General features: G+C 51.3%; 1 protein-coding gene across 7 annotated transcripts in view; it reads left to right on the forward strand.

Moving 5' to 3' along the window:
• C13H10orf67 (chromosome 13 C10orf67 homolog) overlaps positions 1-24497 on the forward strand; it is a 118955-nt gene that overhangs the window by 53296 nt on the left and 41162 nt on the right. For all 7 annotated transcript variants that reach the window (XR_011381748.1, XR_011381747.1, XM_070056147.1 and 4 more), the window contains 3 exons: positions 286-351; positions 15489-15545; positions 15952-16170. Coding sequence is in view for 5 of the 7 variants with exons in the window: in XM_070056147.1 (XP_069912248.1) it covers positions 286-351; positions 15489-15545; positions 15952-16170 (342 nt within the window). In the remaining 2 variants the exon portion in view is untranslated. The remainder of the gene's footprint in view (positions 1-285; positions 352-15488; positions 15546-15951; positions 16171-24497) is intronic.

Consider the following 24497-nt stretch of genomic DNA (forward strand, 5'->3'; position numbering starts at 1 on the left):
GGGTGAAATCAGTTTGTTTTTCTGGTCAGACTCTATGTATTGTTGTCACATTTGGGGGGGGGGGCAGGAAGTGAGGAAGGCTCTATCACATTGGGATTTTCTGTGTATACTTTGCTTGCTTCTATAATAATGCATTATTATAATACGGTATCCCAGGAGTTAATCTATTCCTTTATTCGTATTGTGATCCACCTTGCTCGTGTGGAAACACCACTGAATTCTATGGAGGAAGGGCTCCAGGTGCTCTGATCCTCAATGATACCGCGATACTCTTCTGTGTTTCAGTTAATCGACGGGAGAGCAAGATTACAATATGAACTTGACTGTGAAAGGGCGTTTGTTCAAGATATGGTAAGATGACTTGAGTGTGCACTCTGCATTTCACCTTTATCAAAAATTGCAAAAACAATTTGACCAGCGCTGCAATAAGCGGATACACACAAAAACTCACCATAGAGTTTTCCGTAAGAAGTCGTGATTCCACTTGGAACAGTGCACCCAAGTTTTGCGTCTTCTCCTGGAGTTGCTTTTTCTTTTAAAAGCAGCTAGGAGAGCCCAGTGTTTGGGGCTCTATTTGCTATTTTTAGTTGCTCATTGCCTTAAGTGACAACAGAACCGCGCTCAGCAAGATATCTTGGCATTCCGTGTCAGTCCCGTGAGGAAACACTGGCTTTTTCTGTTCTTCCAAGAGGACTCTGCAGACGGCTGGCTGGTCTTTTATTTGGCCGGTGGACTGCCCACCCACCCCCGCCCCGCTTATGCTGTTGCACCCTGGCTTTCAACCCATCACCACTCGCACGTCTTTGTTACAGTAAACTGACTGTGTTTATTATGACAAAACATAAGACACAGCTTGAGCCGCGTCCTAAATGTGCTTGAAAAGAATATGACACTGTTTGCAAGAGAAAAGATTGCTCGTAGGCAGCCCACGCCACTGCAGATCCTGCAACGCTGGCTTTTCTGCCGCTTGTCACTCTTGGTGCCAAGTCATGGCTGCTTCCCTAACTCTGTTTTGTTACTCTCAGCACCCTGTGTTTTGGGTCCCTTGTCATAGAAATTAATGCCGAACAATGCTCCTGGGTTACAATGAAGCCTTCTATGAAGCCAAGTTGGGAATGCAGGCAAAGGGGGGGGGGGGGGGCGGAAAATTCCGGCCAGCTATTCACGGAGCCCGTGTGTTAATGAACATGGTATTTGGAAGGCTTAACTTTTAAATACCTGGCGGAGGAAATTCGACTTCGCTGTTGGAGCCTACTCAGTGGGTTTCTCCCACCCGCAGCCCTCCCCATCAGGCCTCCCCCATCATTCCTCCAAAGTCTGGACCCAAGTCTTCCCGAAGTCTTCCCAAAGCCCGTCGCCCTGAGCGTTACAGCACGGGAAGTAAAGGTGACAGTGGGAGTGTGTGAGAAGCCACCCAGCCCCGCGGATCCGGGCCTAGAAGAGGGGCAGGCCCCTCAGGCCCTCGGAGTCGGTTTGCTGCTTTAACTCACCGCCAGCCTGCAGCGGCTGCGGCTGTATTGCGCACCGTGGGCACGGTGCCCTTGTATTTTGCCATTTACGGATTTGTTGAGCCCGAGCTTGTTGCCAAGCAGCAAGAGCCCGCCTCTTAGACCCCAGGGCACAGCAAGGGCTGAGCGTGTTAGCTTGGGGTTCACGTGTCACGGGAGGGGGGGGGCTCGGGGTCCCTCCATACACCTGTCCGGAGCTCTCGCCCCTAAGGCCCTGTGTGTTCCCTGGGCGGGGAACCTGGCTTTGTTTGTTTCTCCCCAATTTCCCCCAGAAGCTGGGGTTTGTGATGCTGACAAGGGAGAGCGAGTCGGGGGCGTTGGCCACAATTACCTAGCAAAAATGACAAAACTTCCTTGCAGAAAGCCGTTCGCTCTATGCGTGTGTGTGGCTGTGTCCCAGGGTAGGTTGTTTGCTGGCCTGGCCAGCACTGGGAGGAAGGCGCCATGGATAGATGTGGGTGCCTGGGGAAGCACCCAGCGACTGCAGGGCCAGCACAGCAGATCATGTCCTGTCTTCCTATGATTCCTGAGTCCAGGGGCCGAGAGAGAGACAGACAGACAGACAGACAGATGCTGTGTGTGAACTGTTTCCCTCCCCCAGTTTCCATCTGCCCCGTCCCAGTGCATGATGGGGTTTCCCAGGCTACAGCCAGGAGGGAGTGACGTGGGGCCGCGGGGCCTTGGTGCTCAGTTGCCACTGCAGTCTGACCTGCTCCCCTGCCTGGGTTCCTGAGGCCCGATCCCTCCATCCTGGGCTTCCAGCAGACCGTGTCCGGTTGGCCATGCAGCTGGGAGACGGATGCTTCGGGGGTCGGTCAGCACTGTCTTCACACTGAAGCTCTGGGAAGACGACGTGACCCGAGGACCGTGGCCCACTGTGGCTGCCTGCTGGTGGCTCAGGCAGGCAGGGGGCAAGTTCTACTGCCTGTCAGGGCGTCCCCACCCAGTGGTCAGGAGCAGGCACCCACACAGCCCCCCGTGGCCAGGAGCCCTGCTCATCGCTCGCAGTCCGCTCAGAAGGTCACAGGGCCGAGGGCAGGGCTCCTTCGGCCACATGTGAGGGCTGCAGCAGTTGGAGGCCTCAAGCCACGGGGGTCTCCCTGCTTAGCATCCGGGGCTTTACCCACGGTGCCGCGGCACTGCTGTGCTGTTCCCTTCCTGAACTGCCTCTTCTCGTCTTTGATTGATTGTTTAGATTATTTTCATTGTACATGGTTATGGGCTACGGCGTGCTAATTCAATACACACATTCAGTGGGGGAGTGATCACATCAGCTTAGTTAATTCCTTGAAGGTTTTTTTTTTTTTTTTAAGCTTTTATCTATTTATTTGAGAGGTAGAATTGCAGAGAGAGGGAGAGGCACAGAGAAAGGTCTTCTGTCCTCTGGTTCACTCCCCAAATGGCTGCAGTGGCCTGAGCTGGGCTGATCTGAAGCCAGGAGCCAGGAGCTTCTACCGGCTCTCCCAGGTGGGTGCAGGGGCCCAAGCACGTGGGCCATCTTCTACTGCTTTCCCAGGCCACAGCAGAGAGCCGGATCGAAAGAGGAGCAGCCGGAACTAGAACCAGCACCCATATGGGATGCTGACGCTGCAGGCAGAGGCTTAGCCTACTACCTCATAGTGCCAGCCTCTCCTGACAGTTTTTTAAAAAAACGTTTCAGTGTATTTTTATTTATGAGAGAGGTGGGGGGAGGGGAAAAGGGCGAGGAAGAGACTCTTCCGTCTGCTGATTCCCTCCCGCAATGAAGTGAGATGTGGGTGTCCCAAGGGGCAGCCTAGCCCTCTGTGCCGTGGCGCCCACCCAGCTTTTTCTCAGAGCCCCATCATTGCACATACGCACACGGTGCACTGTGTGGTGTTTCAGCAGCTGTTCACAGCGTGGACCGACGGAGTCGAAGCATGCACGGTCCCTTGACCCTGTCGTCACCTCCAGCACCTCTGCTCTCTGTGTTCAGGCCACTGTGCACCACAGCCACCCCCGGTCTGCGAGTGCTACAACTTATTCCTGCCACCTCACTGTGCCCCCTGGGCCCCCTCCGCCACCTCCATTCATTTAAAAACAGCAGTGATAAGCCGGCGCCGCGGCTCACTAGGCTAATCCTCTGCCTAGCGGCGCCGGCACACCGGGTTCTAGTCCCAGTCGGGGCTCCAGATTCTGTCCCGGTTGCCCCTCTTCCAGGCCAGCCCTCTGCTGTGGCCGGGAGTGCAGTGGAGGATGGCCCAGGTGCTTGGGCCCTGCACCCCATGGGAGACCAGGAAAAGCACCTGGCTCCTGGCTCCTGCCATCGGATCAGTGCGGTGCGCCGGCTGCAGCGCACTGGCCGCGGCGGCCATTGGAGGGTGAACCAATGGCAAAAGGAAGACCTTTCTCTTTGTCTCTCTCTCTCACTGTCCACTCTGCCTGTCAAAAAAAAAAAAAAATAGCAGTGATAAACCCTTTACCTGCTAGCACGAATGGACTCCTTTGCAAGCGAGCAGGGAGAACCTCTGCAGGCACAAGTGGAAATATTCTCTGGAAGAGGGCACTGAGCCTCAGAGAAACCCCAAGACTCGCTCCCTGGGTTGTGGGAGAAATGGCTCTCATGAGTGCGACAAGTGAGGAGGCGCACAAGGAAACAAGAAACACTGCAGCGTAGAAAGAACCGCGGGTTTCAGAGAAGGGAGTTTGCCCGCTGCCGTGTTCTGGGCTTCCAGACTGCTGTGGACTGGTCATGGCTGCGCACCCCCCACCCTTCCCTTTCTTCACAGGGAGTGGGTCCCACGTGGTGGGGCTGTGGGAGACAACTTGTCTCTCAATTCCTGTGTCTTCCGACCAAGGCTGACTATGCACCAGGGCCTGATTCACATAATGAAATCCCAGTCTCCCGAGGTTTGGGGATGCCTCGGGTGGAGATGGAAGCATTCTGCCAATGGGGGGGATATAGATGCAGAAAAGGCATTTGAGAAAATCCTAGGTCTAATTCGTAGTTTTTGAAAAGATGTATTTATTTATCTGAAAAGCAGAGTTACAGAGAAGGAGAGGGAGAGGCAGAGAGAGAGAGAGAGAGAGCAAGCAAGCCCTCCATTCTCTGGTTCACTCCACAGATAGCTGCAATGGCCAGGGCTAGGCCAGGCCAAAGCTGGGAGCCAGGAGCTTCATCTCGGTCTTCCAAGAGGGTGCAGGGGCCCAAGCACGTGGGCCATCTTCTGCTGCTTTCCCAGGCCATCAGCAGGGAGCTGGATGAGAAAGGGAGCAGCCGGGACTCTAACTGGTGCTCACCTGGGATGCTAGTACTGCAGGTGGAGGCAGCTTTGCCTGCTATGCAGCAGCGCCAGCCCCATGAGGAGATCTTGAACAGGCACTTCACAGAAGAGGAAACTCAGCAACCAACAACAAAGTTGGTGCTCCATTGCATTAATAAGGCACCACCACGTGTTGGTGAGAATGGGAAGTGGAGCACATTGGGACAGAAACTTTGGGAAGCAGTGTTGTTGTGGCCGGCGCCGTGGCTCACTAGGCTAATCCTCCGCCTTGCGGCGCCGGCACACCGAGTTCTAGTCCTGGTTGGGGTGTCGGATTCTGTCCCGGTTGCCCCTCTTCCAGGCCAGCTCTCTGCTGTGGCCAGGGAGTGCAGTGGAGGATGGCCCAAGTACTTGGGCCCCCGTACCCGCATGGGAGACCAGGAAGAAGCACCTGGCTCCTGGCTTTGGATCAGCACGGTGCGCCGGCCGTGGCGGCCATTGGAGGGTGAACCAACGGCAAAGGAAGACCTTTCTCTCTGTCTCTCTCTCTCACTGTCCACTCTGCCTGTCAAAAAAAAAAAAAAAAAAGTGTTGTTGTTCTGTTCAGAAGTTAAACATCCCTAGAATGTGTGACCCAGGTGTTCTACTGCAAGGCCCCGTAGTACTCACTTAGAGGGTCTTAAGCGAAAGTACCCCAGGTGACACAGAGAAGGTGTGGACAGGCTGCTGCTCCCCGTGTCAGCATGGCTTAGTCTCAGGAGCAGCACCCAGCAAGTGGAGGAAGAACATGGACATTGATGTGTCAATCAAGTTAAAAAATAAGCACAGCTAAATGTGTATGTTGTTCAGGAATATCTATCAATCTGTATTAGCATTGAAATCACAAAGATGACTGGATAACGAGAAGGGGACATAAGGCAATACTCAGGGGAAAAACCATCCTTGGTGACAACGTGGGTGAGCCCAGAGGACCTCCTGTTGAGTGAAGTAAGCCAGCCCCCTGGAGACAAAACCTGCATGAGCTCATGTATTTGTGGAGTCTAAAAAAGCGGAACTCACAGGATGGGGGTTCCCGGGGACTGGCCCTGGGGACGGTGGGGAGACGCGGGCCAAAGGATGCAAGATTTCCACTGGACTTGAAGGATACGTTTGTTTCCTTGGCTCTATTCACGATCATGTTGGCCCAACTGGTGTCGCTTTCCTGATTTGGAAGTGCACTGAGTTATGATCTATTTTTGTTTTGAAGGAGAGAGATCTTCCATCCTCTGGTTCACTCCCCAAATGCCACTGAAGCCAGGGCTGGGCCAGGCGAAAACTTGAAGCTGTGAAGTCAGTCCAGGTCTCCTGCATGGGAGGCAGGGACTCCACTACCTCAACGTCACTTCCTGCCTCGCAAGGTGAACGTGAGCAGGAAGCTGGATCACACGCAGAGCCAGCACTCAAGCAGACACTCTGATACGGGCTGTGGGCCTCCCAGGCAGCATCTTAGCTGCTGTATCAAATGCCTATCCCCAAGTCGGGATCTATTTTTTTTTTTTTGGACAGGCAGAGTGGACAGTGAGAGAGAGAGACAGAGAGAAAGGTCTTCCTTTGCCGTTGGTTCACCCTCCAATGGCCGCCGCGGCCAGCATGCTGCGGCCGGCGCACCGCGCTGATCCGAAGGCAGGAGCCAGGTGCTTCTCCTGGTCTCCCATGGGGTGCAGGGCCCAAGCACTTGGGCCATCCTCCACTGCACTCCCTGGCCACAGCAGAGAGCTGGCCTGGAAGAGGGGCAACCGGGACAGAATCTGGCGTCCCAACCAGGCATTTTTCAAAAGAGGAAATCCAAATGGCCAACAGACACATGAAAAAATACTCAGGATCACTAGCCATCAGGGAAATGCAAGTCAAAACCACAATGAGGTTCCACCTCACCCCACTTAGAAAGGATTTCATACAGAAATCAACAAACAACAAATGCTGGCGAGGATGTGCAGGAAAATGTTCCCTAATGCACTGTTGGTGGGAATGTAAACTGGTACAGCCACTGTGGAAAACAGTATGGAGATTCCTCAGAAACCTGAATACAGACCTAATATATGACCCAGCCACCCCACTCCTGGGAATGTACCCAAGGGAAATGAAATCAGCATATGAAAGAGTTATCTGCACCCCCATGTTAATTACAGCTCAACTCACAATAACTAAGACATGCAATCAACCCAGATGCTTGTCAACTGAAGACTGGATTCAGAGATTATGGGATATGTACACCATAGAATACTACACACAGAGGTAATAATACACACAGAGGTAAAAAAAAAAAAAAAAAAAAAAAACAAAACAATGAAATCCTGTCCTCTGCAACAAAGTAACAAAATGGATGCAACTGGGAAACAGTATACTTAGTGAAATAAGCCAGTCCCCAAAAGACAAATAGGTATGTTCTCCCTGACCTGTGGTAATGCATAGAGCACCTAAAAGTTAATCTATAGAAGTGCAATTGACACTTTGAGCAGCAATGACTTTGAACTGCCTTTGTCTCGACTTTTGAGGAACAGTTTTTTTATATACTATTTGTTGAACTTTTAGTATAGGGTTAATCTTATATGCATAATGTATATTATACATATAAGATATATATAATATATGTATATATTATATACATATAAGATACATATAAGATGTATTATATATTGTATAATATTATATATAATATATATAATCTTATATGTATGAAGATAAATGTTAGTGAAAAATAAGAATGGGACTAGGAGAGGGAGGAGGAGGAAGGGTGGGAGTTGGGTAGGGTGGGAAGAATTGCTGTGTTCCTGAATTTGTATTTATGAGATGCAGGAAGTTTGTATACCTTACATAAAAGGTTTCTGGGTTAAAAATGATAGTTTGTGGCCGGTGCCGCGGCTCACTAGGCTAATCCTCTGCCTAGCGGCGCCGGCACACCGGGTTCTAGTCCCGGTTGGGGTGCCAGATTCTGTCCCGGTTGCCCCTCTTCCAGGCCAGCTCTCTGCAGTGGCCCAGGAGTGCAGTGGAGGATGGCCCAAGTGCTTGGGCCCTGCACCCCATGGGAGACCAGGAGAAGCACCTGGCTCCTGGCTCCTGCCATCTGATCAGCGTGGTGCGCCGGCCGCGGCGGCCATTGGAGGGTGAACCAACGGCAAAGGAAGACCTTTCTCTCTGTCTCTCTCTCTCACTGTCCACTCTGCCTGTCAAAAAAAAAAAAACATAAAAAAAAATTAAAAAAAATGATAGTTTGTGTACTTTTTCTTATAATACCTCTAAGTGCTTGCTACCGCTCTCATCTGGAAAGGTCTGGGCCTGTTGGGTTGGGTTTTTTTTTTTTTTTAGATTGATTGATTGATTGATTGAAAAGGCAGAGTGTCAGAGAGATGGGGAGAGGCGGAGAGAGAGATGGTCCATCGTTTACTTTGCATAGACGTCCTTCATCCCTCTGTGCACCCAGCAGCTCGTCTTTATGATGCCTGTCAGAGCGCACTGCAGTCAGGAGGGCGCTTCCGTAAACCTTCCAGCCGTGCACACCGTGATCTAGAGCTCAACATTTGCCTGCAATTCACCTGCAGTTCACTGCTTCCTTTCGAGATCACATGTGTACAGAGGCCGGCACTGCGGTACAGTGAGCTGATCTCTCCTCTCTTTGTAGCTCTGCCTTTTTTTTTTTTTTTTTTTTACAGGCAGAGTGGACAGTGAGAGAGAGAGACAGGGAGAAAGGTCTTCCTTTGCCGTTGGTTCACCCTCCAATGGCAGCCACGGCCGGCGCACCGCGCTGATCCCATGGCAGGAGCCAGGTGCTTTTCCTGGTCTCCCATGGGGTGCAGGGCCCAAGCACCTGGGCCATCCTCCACTGCACTCCCGGGCCACAGCAGAGAGCTGGACAGGAAGAGGAGCAACCAGGAAAGAATCCGGTGCCCCGACTGGGACTAGAACCCGGTGTGCCGGCGCCTCAAGGTGGAGGATTAGCCTAGTGAGCCGCGGCGCCGGCCTGAAACATACATCTTCAGTGAACAGTTTGGTGTATACCCTTGTGTGGGGCAAATGCCCATCGACATGGAAAACATTACCATTGCCCCACAGTTGCCTCAGTCTGGTGGGGCCTGTCCTGTCTGTGATCTCCCACTGCCCACCCCAGTGCTGCTCTGATGGTGTCTGGAGGCTTCAGCCGCACAAGGGGCTCCTCCCCCAACTGCAAAGAGAAGTCAGGAGGAAATCCCAGCCCACAGAGAGCTCCACCCCTCTGCTCTTGGGTCAGTGGGCCCAGTGGGGAGCTGGGCCTCTACCCTCACCCAGCATCGAGGAGACTGAGCAAGAGGCTGAAGGAGGCCGGCACCGCGGCTCAATAGGCTAATCCTCCACCTGTGGTGCTGGCACACCGGGTTCTAGTCCCGGTCGGGGTGCCGGATTCTGTCCCGGTTGCCCCTCTTCCAGGCCAGCTCTCTGCTGTGGCCCGGGAGTGCAGTGGAGGATGGCCCAAGTGCTTGGGCCCTGCACCCACATGGGAGACCAGGAGAAGCACCTGGCTCCTGCCATGGATCAGCACGGTGCGCCAGCCGCGGTGGCCATTGGAGGGTGAACCAACGGCAAAGAAGAACTTTCTCTCTGTCTCTCTCCCTCTCTCACTGTCCACTCTGCCTGTCAACAACAAAAAAGAGGCTGAAAAACTCCCTTCCCCTCGTGATGGGAGCCCAGTGGGGAATGACCTTGGCCTCCACCTGAGGCCAGCTGACGCCCTGGGCCCCCTCCTCTGCTGTAAGGGGCAGGCCAGTGGGAAGCCAAGTTTTCCACCCTGCAAGAAGAGGGATCGATCGGAGCCCAGCCCCCACTGCTTTCCCCTCCCCGGGGCTGGGGGGGCGGCCTGGGGGGAGCTGAATGTTCACCCCAGCTTTCCGTAGTGAAGAAATGGGGGCCCGGGCTGCATTCCTGCTGGGGTGGTGAGGGCCAGACCCATGCCTGCGGAAAGAGACGTCACCCAGAACCCAGCATTCCCAAGTACCGAGTGGAAAACTTTCACAATTTGAATGGAAAAACAAAAGTTCTAACCACCTGACAGGGATCATAAACACTTTTCATCAGGAAAGTACTAACTGTCTTGAAACAAACAAAAATAGGGTATTTCAGCAAATACAAATTACTAGAAATCGAGATTACAGAACTGAAAAACAGAGAAATGAAGTTCGCAGGATGGGCTGATACCAGAGAGGAGATGTCAGAGGACAGAGTCACCGAACTAGGTACCAGGTCACCAGAGTTTAGGAATCTAATCAGAGGGGACACAGTAGGTTTTTAAAATAAAAATGAAAATAAGCAGACGCAGTGATGTGTGGAGCCATAGCAGAAAAACTGACCTCTAGCATCAGAGGTCAGGAGAGAGAGTGACACAAAAAATACTCAAAGAAATAATGGCTGATAAACATCCCAAATTTGGTGAAAGACAGACATCAGCTCATTTAAGAAGCTGAGAAAACAAAGTAGAAGAACCCAAAAGGATCCACATCGTAATTAAACTTCTGAAAGCTAAAGACCAAAGGAAAACATCTTGAAAGCAGCCAGAAATGGCAAAAATGGAATGAACCGTATTATAATAGAACACAAATTTAAATGACAGCATTTCTGTTCTGAAACCATGGAGTCCAGAGAGAAGCGACGGGACATGTTTCAAATACCGAAAGAAAAGAACTGTCAGCTGTGAATTCTGTATCAGGCATAACTATCCCTCAAGAATGAAGGAGAGATAAAGACGTTGTCAGATGGAGGGGAAACAGAGAATTTGTTGCCAGTAAGAGTGCCCTTTAAGAATGCTAAAGAGGTCCACTGCACAAAAAGAATGGTAACAGAACAAGGGATGGAAATTTAGAGGTAAAAGTTAGCTAGGGTGATGAAAATATTCTAGAATCAGATTTCATGGTCGATGCAGAAATCATAACCCCGTCTGGCGTAGTCCTCACTCCACGGAGATGGAAACACTGAATGAGGGCAATTCTACGTAAAGAGTGGGACAGGACCTAACTGGAAGTAACACTTCTATACGTCACTGGATCCCCGCGGCCTGTGGTTAATTATATGTGGACATTGCAGCACAAGAAAACTCTGTTTGTGTTGCATATCTTACTCAACACACTTATTTTCAGTCTTTGTATGAAGATCTTCAACAGCTTCATGGAAAATACGTATCATGAAAATGAAATGTGCATGGATTTCCAGTTTTTGTACAGAAATAAACTCATGTGTCCATTCCATTTTCCGCAAACATTTCCAAGTCCCTCCACCCTTTTCATAGACAGTGCTTCTCTTACGGACAGTAAACAGTGGGGTCAAGCCTTTCTGTACGCCCTGGCCACATCACACCTCGTGAGACTGCTCAGCTCGTCAGCGTCGATGTTGGGGCTTCCATTTCACATCGGTGTTCTGTGCGTCCCCTCTGGGTTTTTGGTCATCTCTGTTGCTCTGTTCCTTCTCTTTTGCCTTCCTCTTCATTTTATGGTCATTTGATTGTACCTTCTAGGGATTGCTTCATTCATATCCTTATCTTTTGACAACCCTCTTAATGTGGAATAATTTTAAACTATAGAGAGCTCATAAATATTTATGTTTCCATAGGATTATGTGTTTATCTTTTTTTTTTTAAAAAAAGGGGGTATATTTATTTATTTGAGAGGCAGAGTTACAGTCAGAGAGAGGGAGAGACAGAGAGAAAGGTCTTCCTTCCGCTGGTTCACTCCCCAGATGGCTGCAACTTCTGAAGCCAAGCCAGTCCAAAAGCAGGAGCCAGGAGCTTCATCCAGGTCTCCCACTTGGGTGCAGGGGCCCAAGCACTTGGGCCATCTTCCACTGCTTTCCCAGGTGCATTAGCAGGGAGCTGGATTGGAAGAGGAGCAGCCAGGACAGGGACTGGTGCCCATAGGGGATGCTGGCACAGCAGGTGGAGGCTTAACCCACTACGCCACAGCTCCGGCCTGATTTCTCCCTTCTTCACATTAGAGTTATTGTGAGTATTATATTTATGCCAGTGTTATATTTCTTGCTCTAACCAGTCTTATATGTTTGAAAGACATTCAGATAAAACTTTTCTTATCTTTGTACCAAATTCTTGATCATTGCTGTTGCTCTTATTCCTTCCCAAGAATCGGAGCTTCTGTCGGGCCAGTAGTCTCAGGTCCGGGAGCTTCCCCTTGCTTGGTTGTCAGTGAGGACTGGTGGCGACACCGTTCCGTTTCCCTTCACTGAAATGCTCTCTCCGTCTTCCGCCTTCCGTCTTGGAAGATAGTTTTCCTTGGCATAGGATTTTGAGTCAACGACATTTTGAGGCTTTTTCTGCACTCAGGAGATCCTGTCTCACTCACTCTGAGCCTTCATTCAACATCAAATTTCGGGGCATGGCCTTGTGGCACAGTGGGTTGAGCCACCGCTCAGTTACACTGCATCCCGTACGGGAGTGCAGGTTCGAGCCCTGGCTACTCGGATTCCTATCCAGGTTCCTGCTTACGTGCCTGGGAAGGCAGCAGCAGGTGGCCTAAGTATTTGAGCTCCTGTCTCCTGTGGGAGACAAAGAAGGAATTCCTGGCTTTGGCCTGGCCTGGTTCCGGCTTTGAGACTGGGGAGTGAGCCAGCAGATGGAAGCTCTCTCTCTGTCTCTCTCTGTCTCTCTCTCTCTCTCTCTGTGTGTGTGTGTTTCCCACATCCCTCTGCTTTGCAAGTAAGTACAAATAAATAAACATTTTTTCGATAAATAAAAACAGACTCTATTTTTTAAGAGCAACTTAAGGACACAGCAGGACTGAGACGATAAGGGAGACTCCTCACCCTTCTCCCGCCCTTGCTTCTTCCCGCTTCGCTCGCTCATTCTTCGGTCTCAGCCGAAACGCCACGGCCCCCAGGGTCCTCTCCTGACCGGGCGTCGGAGGCGTCCTGCCTGTCCAGGCCTGTCTGCGGCGCCGGTTTCACTGAGCACTATACATACACGCAGTACCTAGCACAGGGCCTGGCATACAGCATGCAGTCAACAGGCGCTTCTCCAAGGAGCAAGGGGCAGTGAGGAGTCATTTCTACCAAGTTCTTGCAGCAGAGTGGAGAAAATGACTTTAGACCCCCGGACGGAGCTTGACTGCAGTGTGAGCCTGGAGTCAGCCCACTGGAGCCCAACCCCTCAGTAGTCAGCACCCCACCCCCACCCCCACCCCGGGCACAGAGTGCTCTGTGTTGAGTCCTGCTGTGTGGATCGGTGAGCGGGAGCTTGGAAAACCCATTGCAGTTGTGGCTCAGGTTCCAGCGAGGCGAATGGTTAGATGTACTGCCCATCACTGGTTAACTGCAAATAGGATCTGGCATGATTAGGATCACTGCCATTGTTTATCAGTTCATGTTATAAAAATATTAATATTATTGAAGCATGTGTATGTAATACTTTTTTATGCAATGCCTTCTACAACTGGAAATTAGAATTGACTTTTAGGCCGGCACCATGGCTCACTTGGCTAATCCTCCACCTGCGGCGCCAGCACCCCAGGTTCTAGTCCCGGTCGGGGTGCTGGATTCTGTCCCAGTTGCTCCTCTTCCAGGCCAGCTCTCTGCTGTGGCCCGGGAAGGCAGTGGAGGATGGCCCAAGTCCTTGGGCCCTGCACCCGCATAGAAGACCAGGAGGAAGCACCTGGCTCCAGGCTTCAGATTGGCACAGTACTGGCCATGGTGGCTATTTGGGGAGTGAACCAATGGAAGGAAGACCTTTCTCTCTGTCTCTCTGTCTCTCTCTCACTGTCTAACTTTGCCTGTCAAAAAAAAAAAAAAAAGAATTGACTTTTAAAGTAAAATTTCAATAACTTAGTGAAGTTTGGCTATTGAAGTTTGTTAGATTTCTCAAATAAGGCCTGGGATTTTTAGCTGTTATAATAATGTATAAAGCACATGATCACCTCATAAACAAATAATGCATATTTCCCTATAATCTCTGTTGCACTTCAAAAGGCTGATGAAAAAGTGGAATTGAAAGGTAAACTTATTTTGGTGAAAAAATATTGATATCCATGCATAGTGTTTTTCTTTTTTTTTTTTTTAAGGTTTATTTATTTATTTGAGAGGCAGAGTTATAGACAGAGAAAGGGAGAGACAGAGAGAAAGGTCTTCCGTATACCTGTTTAGTCCCCAAATGGCTGTGGTTGCCAGAGCTGAGCCAACTCAAAGCCAGGAGCCAGGAGCTTCCTCCAGGCCTCCCACATGGGTGCAGGGGCCCAAAAGGACTTGGGCCATCCTCCACTCCTTTCCCAGGCCTTAGCAGAGAGCTGGATCGGAAGTGGAGCAGCCGGGACTTGAACCAGTGCCCACATGGGATGCTGGCACTACAGGTGGCAGCTTTACCTGCTACGCCACAGCACCAGCCTCCATGCACTGTATTTTCATAATGTACATTTTCTGTTGTCTTTTTGGAGCTCCCTTGTACTTATGTAAATAAATAACTGTAATGACTTTAGACGTTTAGAATTTCATGTATTTCTGTCCATTTTTTTAAGAATTATTTTATTCATTTGAAAGAGTTACAGAGAGAAAGGTAGAGCCAAAGAGAGAGAGAAAGAGAGGTCTTCCATTCCACTGGTTCACTCCCCAAATGCCCGCAATGGCCAGAGCTGAGCTGAGCTGAAGCCAGGAGCCAGGAGCTTCCTCTGGGTCTCCCACATGGGTGCAGGGGCCCAAGGACTTGAGCCATCTACTACTGCTTTCCCAGGGCACAGCAGAGAGCTGGATCGGAAGAGGAGCAGCCGGGACTAGAACCGGTGCCCATGTGGGATGCCAGTGCTGCAGGCTGGCACTTTAACCTGCTGTGCCTCAGCGCTGGCTCTGTATTCACTTCTGTTTCAGTGTTTTTCTGGATAAATTTATTTTCCATTCAAATTCACATTCAGCATCATAACAGATATTCCCACAAGGGTTTAACAATCAAAAAATGTTTTAAAAGATGTATTTATTTATTGACTTGTTTCAAAGGCAGAGTGACAGAGATCTTCCATCCACTGGTTTAATCCCCTAATGGCCACCCAGCCATGTCTGGGCCAGGCTAACGTCAGGAGCTAGGAACTCCATCTGAGTCTCCCATGTGGGTGCAGGGACCCAAGTACTTAGACCCTCTGCTGCCGCTTTCCCAGGTGCATTAGTAGGAAGCTGGATAGGAAGTGGAGTAGCTGAGACTTGAACCAGCGCTCACATGTGGGATGCCAGTGTTACAATGGTGACTTAACCTGTTACACCACAACACAGGCCCCAATCAAATGGTTTAACATACTCGTGTTTCATGACTTAAGGAAGTTTTGCTAAAACAATAACAAACCGTGTGGCTGGTGCTGTGGCGTAGCAGGTAAAGTTGCCGCCTGGAGTGCCGGCATCCCATATGGGCGTCAGTTCGAGATCCATCTGCTCCTCTTCTGATCCAGCTCTCTGCTACGGCCTGGGAAAGCAGTAGAAGATGGCCCAAGTCCTTGGGGCCCTGCACCCATGTGGGAGACCCGGAAGAAGCTCCTGGTTCCTGGCTTTGGATCAGCCCAGCTCTGGCCATTGCGGCCATCTGGGGAGTGAACCATCAGACGGAAGACCTCTCTCTCCCTCCCTCTCTCCCTCTCTCTCTCCTTCTGCCTCTCTGTAACTCTGCCTTTCAAATAAATAAATAAATCTTTAAAAATACATAAAAAACCACCAAAAAATAAAACCCTCTTTTTTTGATCTTTGCAAATGGTAAAAAAAATAACATGGGCCTTTAACTTCACAGATTAACAAACAGAAAGAAGACATGGACAGGAGAAAGCCGGAGACCCTGGCCCTCAAGGTTTGCATTTAGGTGGTTTACGTGTTGTTGTGTTTTCTCCTTCTCTCTCTCTCACTGAGGGGTCCATATGGACTTCTGTCCTCCCTCCGGGAGGCGCCAGCTGTGGCTGGGGGCGGGGCGCTGCAGGTGGACAGCAGGGAGCCTTGCAGAGGGGCCCTAGGCTGGTGCTGCCGGCCGCACCTGCTCCTGCTCGGACTTCCTGCATCCCGGCTGCAAGCTCACCTCTCTCCTCCAAGGCCCCACCGATGGGGTCAGGCGGGCAGGGCCTGTGGGGTCACACGCAGCTCCGTGGCCCCTTGGGGCAGCCCCAGCCCCAACACCCGGGGAGGGAAGGCATGGGGGCGCGAATGCAGGGTTTAGGCCGAGAGTAACGATGCTGCTGTTCTTGTATGTGTGCGCGTGCCAGGGCCCGCGCTCAGCCAAGGGAAAGGAGACCTTTGTGCCCACGTGGTCCACGCTGCAGCCGCCCACAGCGGCCGCCACTGCCACCACTGCCGCCACCGCCACTGCCGCCGCCACCACGGAGCTGGAGTCAGTCAAGGCGCAGGCGGCCTCCGTCAGCGTGTCGGGTAAGAGGAAGAAAGCCAAGTCGGCCAAGAGGTTGTCCAAGGAGGCGCGCCCCGTGGTAAGCACTGCCCGGCCTCGCCTGCCCACGGCCCTTCCCACTCCCCCCAGAAGCTGCACGGCCGGCCGCTCTCTCTCCACGCACCTGAGCCCACATCCCAGCTTGCCGGCCCTTCGCTTGTCCAGTGGGATACCCACCTTCCCCGGCCAGCCAGCGTGGCGCTTGGCTTCGGCCCTGAGCAGGTGTCTGATTAGAACAGCGTCTGCCGACTTTACCACGGCCGCCCAGTGTCCAGCAGAGCGCTGGGCACGCAGGTGTGCGCGCAGTCCGCGCGTGCCGGGCATGCGCAGGTGCATCCTACACCGCCGCCGCCGCCCTCCGTAGCCACCTTGTGCCGCACAGGCCTAGTGAGACCGGAGGCTGCGCGGAGCACCGGCTGGGCTCAGGGTGGGCCAGTGCGGGACTGCAGCGAGGCACCCAGTCCTGGACCCAGCCCTGCCTCCCGCATAGAGAAGAATGTGCTCCGCCCCACCCCCTAGCTGGTTGTGGAAAATGCGCATTTAAAAAGAAAAAGAAACAACGCATTAATTTCAAAAAGGTGTTTTGCACCAAAGTTCACTTACTTTTAATTCTGACTCTCCGAGGCCCCTCCTGTGGCTGATGCAAAGCCACGGAAATTCTGTCCAGGTGGACTTGGAGTTCTCTGTACTCTTTGGTCCTATCTCTAGAGGTTCCCACGTTCTGCCTTCTTCCCCCACAGCAGGTGCAACCTGCCGCTTTATCTCTTTATTTAGGAAGCAGAGAGATGCATAGAAAGACAGAGACAGGTGGGGAGAGAGATCTTCCATAGAAAGACAGAGACAGACGGGGAGAGAGATCTTCCATAAAAAGACAGGGACAGACGGGGAGAGAGATCTTTCGTCCACTCCCCAAAGCCCCTCAGAGGCCAGGCCTGAGCCAGGGCTCCAACCCGGGTCAAGAATTCGATGGGTCTCCTAAGTAGGTGGCCCCAGGCCCCAAGTGCCTAGGCTGCTGCTGCTGGCTCCGGGGGTGCATCAGCAGGATGGAGGAGTGGGAGCAGAGGTGGGTGTGGAAGGCAGAGAATTCGCCTCCTTAGTGTGTGGGGTGTGGGGGTGTGCACACCCATGGTCCGGGAGGTGGGCGGGAAGGGCGCAGGCCTGGCGCGTGGGTGAGGTGGTTTCTGCGCACGTCACTCAGGTGGAAGGAGGGTTCTCCCCGAGCAGCCCCACTCTGCAGAAACTGGGAGCTGAGCCCTCCTGGAAACCAGGGTAGTTCCCCCAGGAAGAGAGCGACACTGAGCCGCGGAGTTTGTTCAAGACTGGCTAGCCACTGTGTTCCAAAGTCAGGTGTTTGTGACCCAGATCTTGGCAAGTATTTCTTACTGGCCTGCAAAACACACACACACACACACACACACACACACACTCACAGAGACGCACAAACTCATACACACAGAGACACACACCCACATACCACACACAGTCACACACACTCACACACACACATACAGTCCCACACACACTCTCACACTCACAGAGACACACAAACTCATACACACAGAGACACACACCCACATACCACACACAGTCACACATACTCACACAGTCACACACTCACACTCTCACAATGCAGTCACTCACTTGCACACACACAGACACACACAGTCATACACACACTTGCACACACACAGACACATAGTCATACAAACACCCTGGCCAGTGTATACAGTGTTACCCACCGCCCTGGGTGGGGAGCCCAGCTGCCCGGGGGGGGGGAGGGGGACGGGGTGGGGGTCTTGGACCCACTGGGCCTGAGGTCCCCTTCCGGAAGACTGACTCAGTCACGTTTCAGGGGGCTGGGGTCCGGGCTCCGAGGTGACGGCTGGAGGGATGGCAGAGGTGGGTCAGCGACTGGGGCAGAGCAGCTGAGCCAGCCACGCGGAGGTCCCAGCAGCAGGGGGCAGCTGCAGCAGAAGGCGCCCGTGCCCCCGCGCCCTCCGTGTGCAGACAGGAGCTGGGCCAGAGCCGGGTCCTGCCCCTCCCTCCCGCACTCACCTCCCATGGGGAATGCACCATGGAGGAGAGACCAAGGCCGCCGGGGGCCCCCAGAAGGTGTTATCTCAGTGGGCTCCCCTCAGAGCCCACAGTCTTCCCTTCTCACTGTACTGATTGCTTTCGGGATGTTTCCAAAGCTTAACAGTGGGGAGATTCTGAAGTTAATGTGTAACAGGAAGTAAAAACCCCCGGACCAGGGGGAAGGGGCAATGACGTAACCTGGTGTTTACATCTTCCTATTAATGGGCTCCGCTTTAAAGTGCAGGCGTCCTCGTCCTCGGTCCACTGTCCCCTTCCCCGCCCGTGCTCGGGGTGTCGCCTTCACGGTGCAGTCACTCTGTGTATACGAACCCGTGGTGATTTTCCCGCTGCACTTTCACACAGCTCTCTGGAGGCAGCCGGCCCTCTTCAAGTTCGTCTTTAAGGCTCTGATAGTATCTACCACGTGCAGGTGACCCAATGGGGAGCTTTCACTGGGAGCCGATGCAGGCCCATTTTACATCAGTCATTGAGCTGATCTCATTAATCACACTTATTTTCTGAAATCTGTGTCATTCGGTGGGAACCGCACACATGCTGCCCACAGCCCTGCACGCAGCGACAAACCGAGTGTTTGGCCAGTCTCAGAAACCCGATATGAAGCCCTGCCGTCGGAGTGCTATTCCTGAGAGATTTCACAACATAAAAATGTCTGCCGGCACAGCCCTGTTGTGTAAAGTTTATTTTCCGATATCTGTGAACATTTCAAACATCACGGCTGCACAGATCAAGGTTAAATTGGATTCCAGGGTCTCCTCCCCCTGCCCAAGTAATTAGTGCATTAAGGTTGCACCCAGTAAATGTGGCGCTTCCACGGGGTAACGTGCTGTGTGCTGACGGAACATATGGTGGGTGCTGGGATCCGCAGACAGCCCCGGCCCCTCCGTGTGGGAAGTGGGGCACGGGACGGAGTCCGTCGTGTGCTCCTGCTTGGAGTCCTCGCAGCACGGCACAACAGGCACAGAGAAAAGGCTAAAAACTCTAGAGCATTTTTCTTTCTCTTTAACATTCGAGAATTGTTAGGTGAAATACTTTTGCATTCCTTTCTGCAATGAGGACCCTAATCATGCTGCCAGCTAGGAATTTTAAAAAATGACTATTACGAGATGGGGAATGATGACTATAGGTATGGGGTATTTATAGGCTGGCTGAAGGGCAGGAAAAAAATTCTTTCTTTCTGAAATGTGTTGTTCTGCCTCCATGTGAGGGTACTTCAGAAAGTTCATGGAGAATGGAATGAAAAAGGAAGTTTATTTTGGTGCAAAAAAAAGAAGTTTTGAAATCCTTAGGTAGTTTTTCCCTAATATGGATTTTCCACGAACTTTTGAAGACCCCTGCATGCACATGGATTTCAAAAGGTTTTGGCATCCACAATGACCTTTTCATTCCATTCTCCACCAACTTCATTTTTTTAAAGATTTATTTTTATTTATTTGAAAGACAGAGTTACAGAGAGAGGTAGAGAGAGAGAGAGGTCTTCTAGCTGCTGGTTCACTCCCCAGATGGAGCTATGCTGACCCGAAGCCAGGAGCCAGGAGCTTCTTCCGGGTCTCTCTCAGGGGTACAGGGGCCTAAGGACTTGGGCCATCTTCTACTGCTGTCCCAGGCCATAGCAGAGAGCTGGATCGGAAAAGGGGCAGCGGGACTAGAACCAGTGCCCATAAGGGATGCTGGCACTTCAGGCCAGGGCTTTAACCCGCTGCGCCACAGCGCTGGCCCCATCTCCATGAACTTTAAACAATACCCTTATACAACCCATCTGTGTGGTTTAGTTGCACGTGAGGTTTAAAATAAACTTGATCAGAGAAGGGAAACTTGTGAGCTGTTAGTTGTTCCATTGTCCAGTTTTTGCTGCCTTCGGCTTGGTCAGCAGCTCTGCAGACCAACCTGGGGGGGTGGTCTTGTGCCACTCATGCCTGGAGCAGCACTGGGTGGGGGGTGAGCCCGAGGCAGGATGGTTCTGCCCGCGTGCATGGCTTTCAGAGGCTGCCAGGGGATAGTTACCGTATTTTTGTAGATTACATCGATACAACAGGGCCATCCTTATGACATTGGATCTTTGTTTTGTAACACAGGTAACTTTAAAATGTAGAGATAATTTGAAATTGTACAAAAATCAGTTATTCTAGAATCAAATTTTGCATTTACCACCAAAATGAATTCATCTGAAAGATCTGCTTTCAGAGAACGAAACTGAAACCCTGAGTCGTGTCGTACTGAAAATGCAGCCGCAGGGGACTGTTGCCTCTCACATTACTTTGTTATTCTGGGTGGTTTGATAGCTTAAAATTCTCAGTATATTTGGAATCGAAGATTTCCTAATGGAAATAATATTCAATTTTTCATTGTACAAAAGACAAAAATGTTGTTTGTTAAAATTCACTGGAGAGGTTTTGTGCTTCTTATTTTCCGGTTTATTCTGTGGGGCACAGTTGGTTGGTTGGATGTGGAGTTCACAGTTTGCCAGTGGAACTTCAGTGAGGATCAGGGTTGTGCTGTGGGGGTTAGGGATGGGCAGGTCTGGGATGTGGGTAACTTCCTGCTGTCCTCAGGCACGGGGCAAGGTGCTCATTTCTGTCCATACATGGTGGTGACAGAGTGTCCACCCTGGTGCCGAGGAACCCATGGGCCAGCGTCTCTCCCTGTGTGCTGTATCTCATTCACCTGGCCGTCAGCCTTGGGTCTCTCTGTCCTGTTTCCACTGGGAGCCGAGGCCAGCCCTGAGTGCCAGGCACTTCGCTTTGGGTCCTGATGCCACACAGACACCGTTCTTTGGCGTAAGACCGAGACTTCCCCTACTGCCACTCATCCTGCCTGCATTGTTCCTCCCTGATGCCGTCTGGTGCCGCGGAGCCACTGCACGTCCATGCTTGCCCGCGTCCAGCCAGAGGGTCTGCCCCCCTGGGCCACTGACGGTGGGCTGCCGGCCACCCTCTTTGCACCAGGCTCTCCCAACGTGTGGGTTTCTCTACCCTTGGTGTCTTTAGGCCTCGTCTCTCTAGCTAGAGGCTCTTCTCCACCCCTCTCAGTGTGGGTGTCATTCCTCTGTTCAGTATTGGCGGGTAATTAAGAAAGTTCATGGAAAAAATATGTTAAAGATAAATTTGGGCAGTGCGCATTTGGCACAGCTGCTAAAACCGCCCCTTGGGATGCCCACAACCCACATCAAAAAGCGTGGTTTATTTATTTTTTTAAGATTTATTTTATTATTTATTTGAAAGAGTTACAGAGATAGGTAGAGCCAGAGAGACAGAGAGAAAAGAAGTCTTCCATCTGCTGGTTCACTCCCCAAATGATCGAAATGGCCAGAGCTGAGCTGATCCAAAGCCAGGAGCCAGGAGCTTCTTCCAGTTCTCCCATGTGAGTGCAGGGGCCCAAGCACTTGGGCCATCTTCTACTGCTTTCCCAGGCCATATCAGAGAGTTGGATCAGAAGTGGATCAGCCGGGGCACGAACCAGCGTCCATATGGGATGCTGGCACTGCAGGCTACGGCTTTAATCCACTGCGCCACAGCGCCAGCCCCAAAGAGTGTGGTTTAAGTACTGGCTCCTTGGCTTCCAATCCAGCTTCCTGATGATGGCGTCTCGGAAGGCAGCAGGTGACAGCCCGAGGACTTGGGCCCCTGCCACCACGTGGGAGACCTGCTGGTTCCCGAGTTTAGCCTGGTTCAGCCCTGGCTGTTGCAGGCATTTAGGGACTGCAACAGCAGATGGAAGGTCTCTGTCCATCTGTCTCTCTGCCTGTTAAGTAAAATGAAAATAAATAATGAGAGGTTGTGCAAGACTTTATAAAAAATGCAGTAAAACAAAGATAAATTTGAGGCAGTTGCTAACACCCTGGAGCACCTGCGTCCTGTATCAGAGTGCCGAGTTCAAGTCCTTGCTCTGTGTCCCATTCCACTTTGCAACTAATGCACACAGTGCGGGTGAAGGCTCAAATACTCGGGTCCCTGCCTTCAGGGTGAAGCTGTGGGCTCCTGGCTTCTGCCTGGCCCAGCCCTGGCTGTGGCGGGTATTTGAGGAATGAACCAGCAGATGGAAGAGTCTCTCTCTCTGTTTCTCTCTCTCTCTCAAATGCATAAAGATTATAAAAGAGCACAGTTTTTAAAAAGATAAATTTATTTTGGTACAAAAAAATTGAAACCCATGGATAGTTTTTTTTCATAATAATTGTTTTCATAAACCTTTATCAGACCATTCTTATGCATGGGTTTCAATTTTTTTTCTGCACAAAAATAAACAGATTTTAATTCCATTTTGTGTAAGCCTTTGGAAGTTCCCTCAAAGATTTTTAGCCATGAAATGTGTATGTGTGTGTGTGTGTGTGTGTATATATATATACATATATATATTTATTTCAGTCATTCAATTAACTGGGCTTCCTAATACTTCTACCAATTGTATGTAACTTTTGTCCTATGTCAAATTTTGCTCCATTCCGTATCTAGAATAGAACAAAGAGTTATCTGCAACAAAGACCGTGAAGTGTTATGGCGTTTAGGCCGATGACTGGGAAGTGTAGAACAACCATTTATTTGGATGCCTACTGCCAGAATTGGTGTGTATGCATCCTGACAACCTGGAGTGTCGTTCTGGAACCCGCGGTCTGCCCCTTGATTGAGAACATGCAAGTGGATTCTAGCAAAAATCCGTAACATTTCTGTCTAGTTTACATGCAATAAAGCATACTCTATTTTTTTAAAGCTTAATTTGTTTGAAAGGCACAGTTACAGAATGAGAGAAAGAGAGTGAGATTTTTCCATTTACTGATTCACTCCCCAAGTGGCCACATTGGCCGGGGCGGGGAGCAGGCTGAGCTCCATCCAGATTTCCCACGTAGGTGGCGGGGACTGGGGCTGTCCTCGGCTGCTTTCCCAGGTGCATTAGCAGGGGGCTGGATCAGAAGCGGGGCAGCCGGGGTCAAGCGGTGCTCACGTGGGACGCCAGCATCCCAGGCAGTGGCTCAGCCCACTGTGCCACAACGCCAGCCCGCAAAGCTCGTTGTAAAGGTTTGCTTTGTACTCACATTACAAAGATTTGAATACAGAGATTTAGATTCTTGTACAACCATTGGAAAAGCTGGGAGAGAAAGTAAATTAAAAAAATCACCCAAGGAAAGGTTTCAGTCAGAGGCGCCCAGGTAGCTAAGAGGTCGACGAGAAGCCACTGTGATTTCTAAGAACCTCTGGAATCTCCCACCAGAAAACGTAGCGTTCAGCAGCGAGGAGTGTCTTTCTTTCTTTCTTTCTTTCTTTCTTTCTTTCTTTCTTTCTTTCTTTCTTTCCTTCCTTCCTTCCTTCCTTCCTTCCTTCCTTCCTTCCTTCCTTCCTTCCTTCCTTCCTTCCTTCCTTCCTTCCTTCCTTCCTTCCTTCCTTCCTTCCTTCCTTCCTTCCTTCCTTCCTTCCTTCCTTCCTTTACAGGCAGAGTTAGTGAGAGAGAGAGAGAGACAGAGAGAAAGGGCTTCCTTCCGTTGCTTCACCCCCCAAGTGCCTGCTACAGCTGGTGCACTGCGCCGATCCAAAGCCAGGAGCCAGGTGCTTCTCCTGGTCTCCCATGCGGGTGCAGGGCCCAAGCACTTGGGCCATCCTCCACTGCACTCCCGGGCCACAGCAGAGAGCTGGCCTGGAAGAGGGGCAACCGGGACAGAATCCGGTGCCCCAACCAGGACTAGAACCCGGGGTGCCAGTGCCGCAGGCGGAGGATTAGCCTAGTGAGCCATGGCGCCAGCCAAACCCTGGTTTTGTAAGTTGTTTTAAAATATTTTTTATTTATTTGAAAGGCAGAGTTATAGAGAGGCAGAGGCGGAGAAGAAAGAGGTCTTCCATCTGCTGGTTCACTCCCCAAATGGCTGCAAAGGTCGGATCTGGGCCTAACTGAAGCCAGGAGCCAGGACCTTCTGGGTCTCCCATGTGGGTGCAGGGGCCCAAGCACTTGGGCCATCTTCTACTGCTTTCCCAGGCCGTAGCAGAGAGCTGGATCAGAAGTGGAGCAACTGGGACTTGAACCAGTGCCCGTATGGGATGCCGGCACTGCAGGTGGCAGCGTTACGTGCTACACCACAGGGCCAGCCCCTTCTCATTTGATTCTCTTTTAGAGGAGACGAGATTGGGCGTGTTCAGGGCGGTGTGGGCGTAGATTTTATTTTCTCTTAATACCCGGAAGATGTGGCTCCGTTGTCTTTCGGCTTGCATAGTTTCTGACAGGAAGCCTGCTGTTCATTTTGTTTGCCTGTGTGTAATGCGTCTCATTTTGGAATGACTCTAGCCGTCCTCT

This window comes from Oryctolagus cuniculus, chromosome 13 (genome assembly GCF_964237555.1).
Source record: "Oryctolagus cuniculus chromosome 13, mOryCun1.1, whole genome shotgun sequence".
NCBI lineage: Eukaryota > Metazoa > Chordata > Mammalia > Lagomorpha > Leporidae > Oryctolagus > Oryctolagus cuniculus.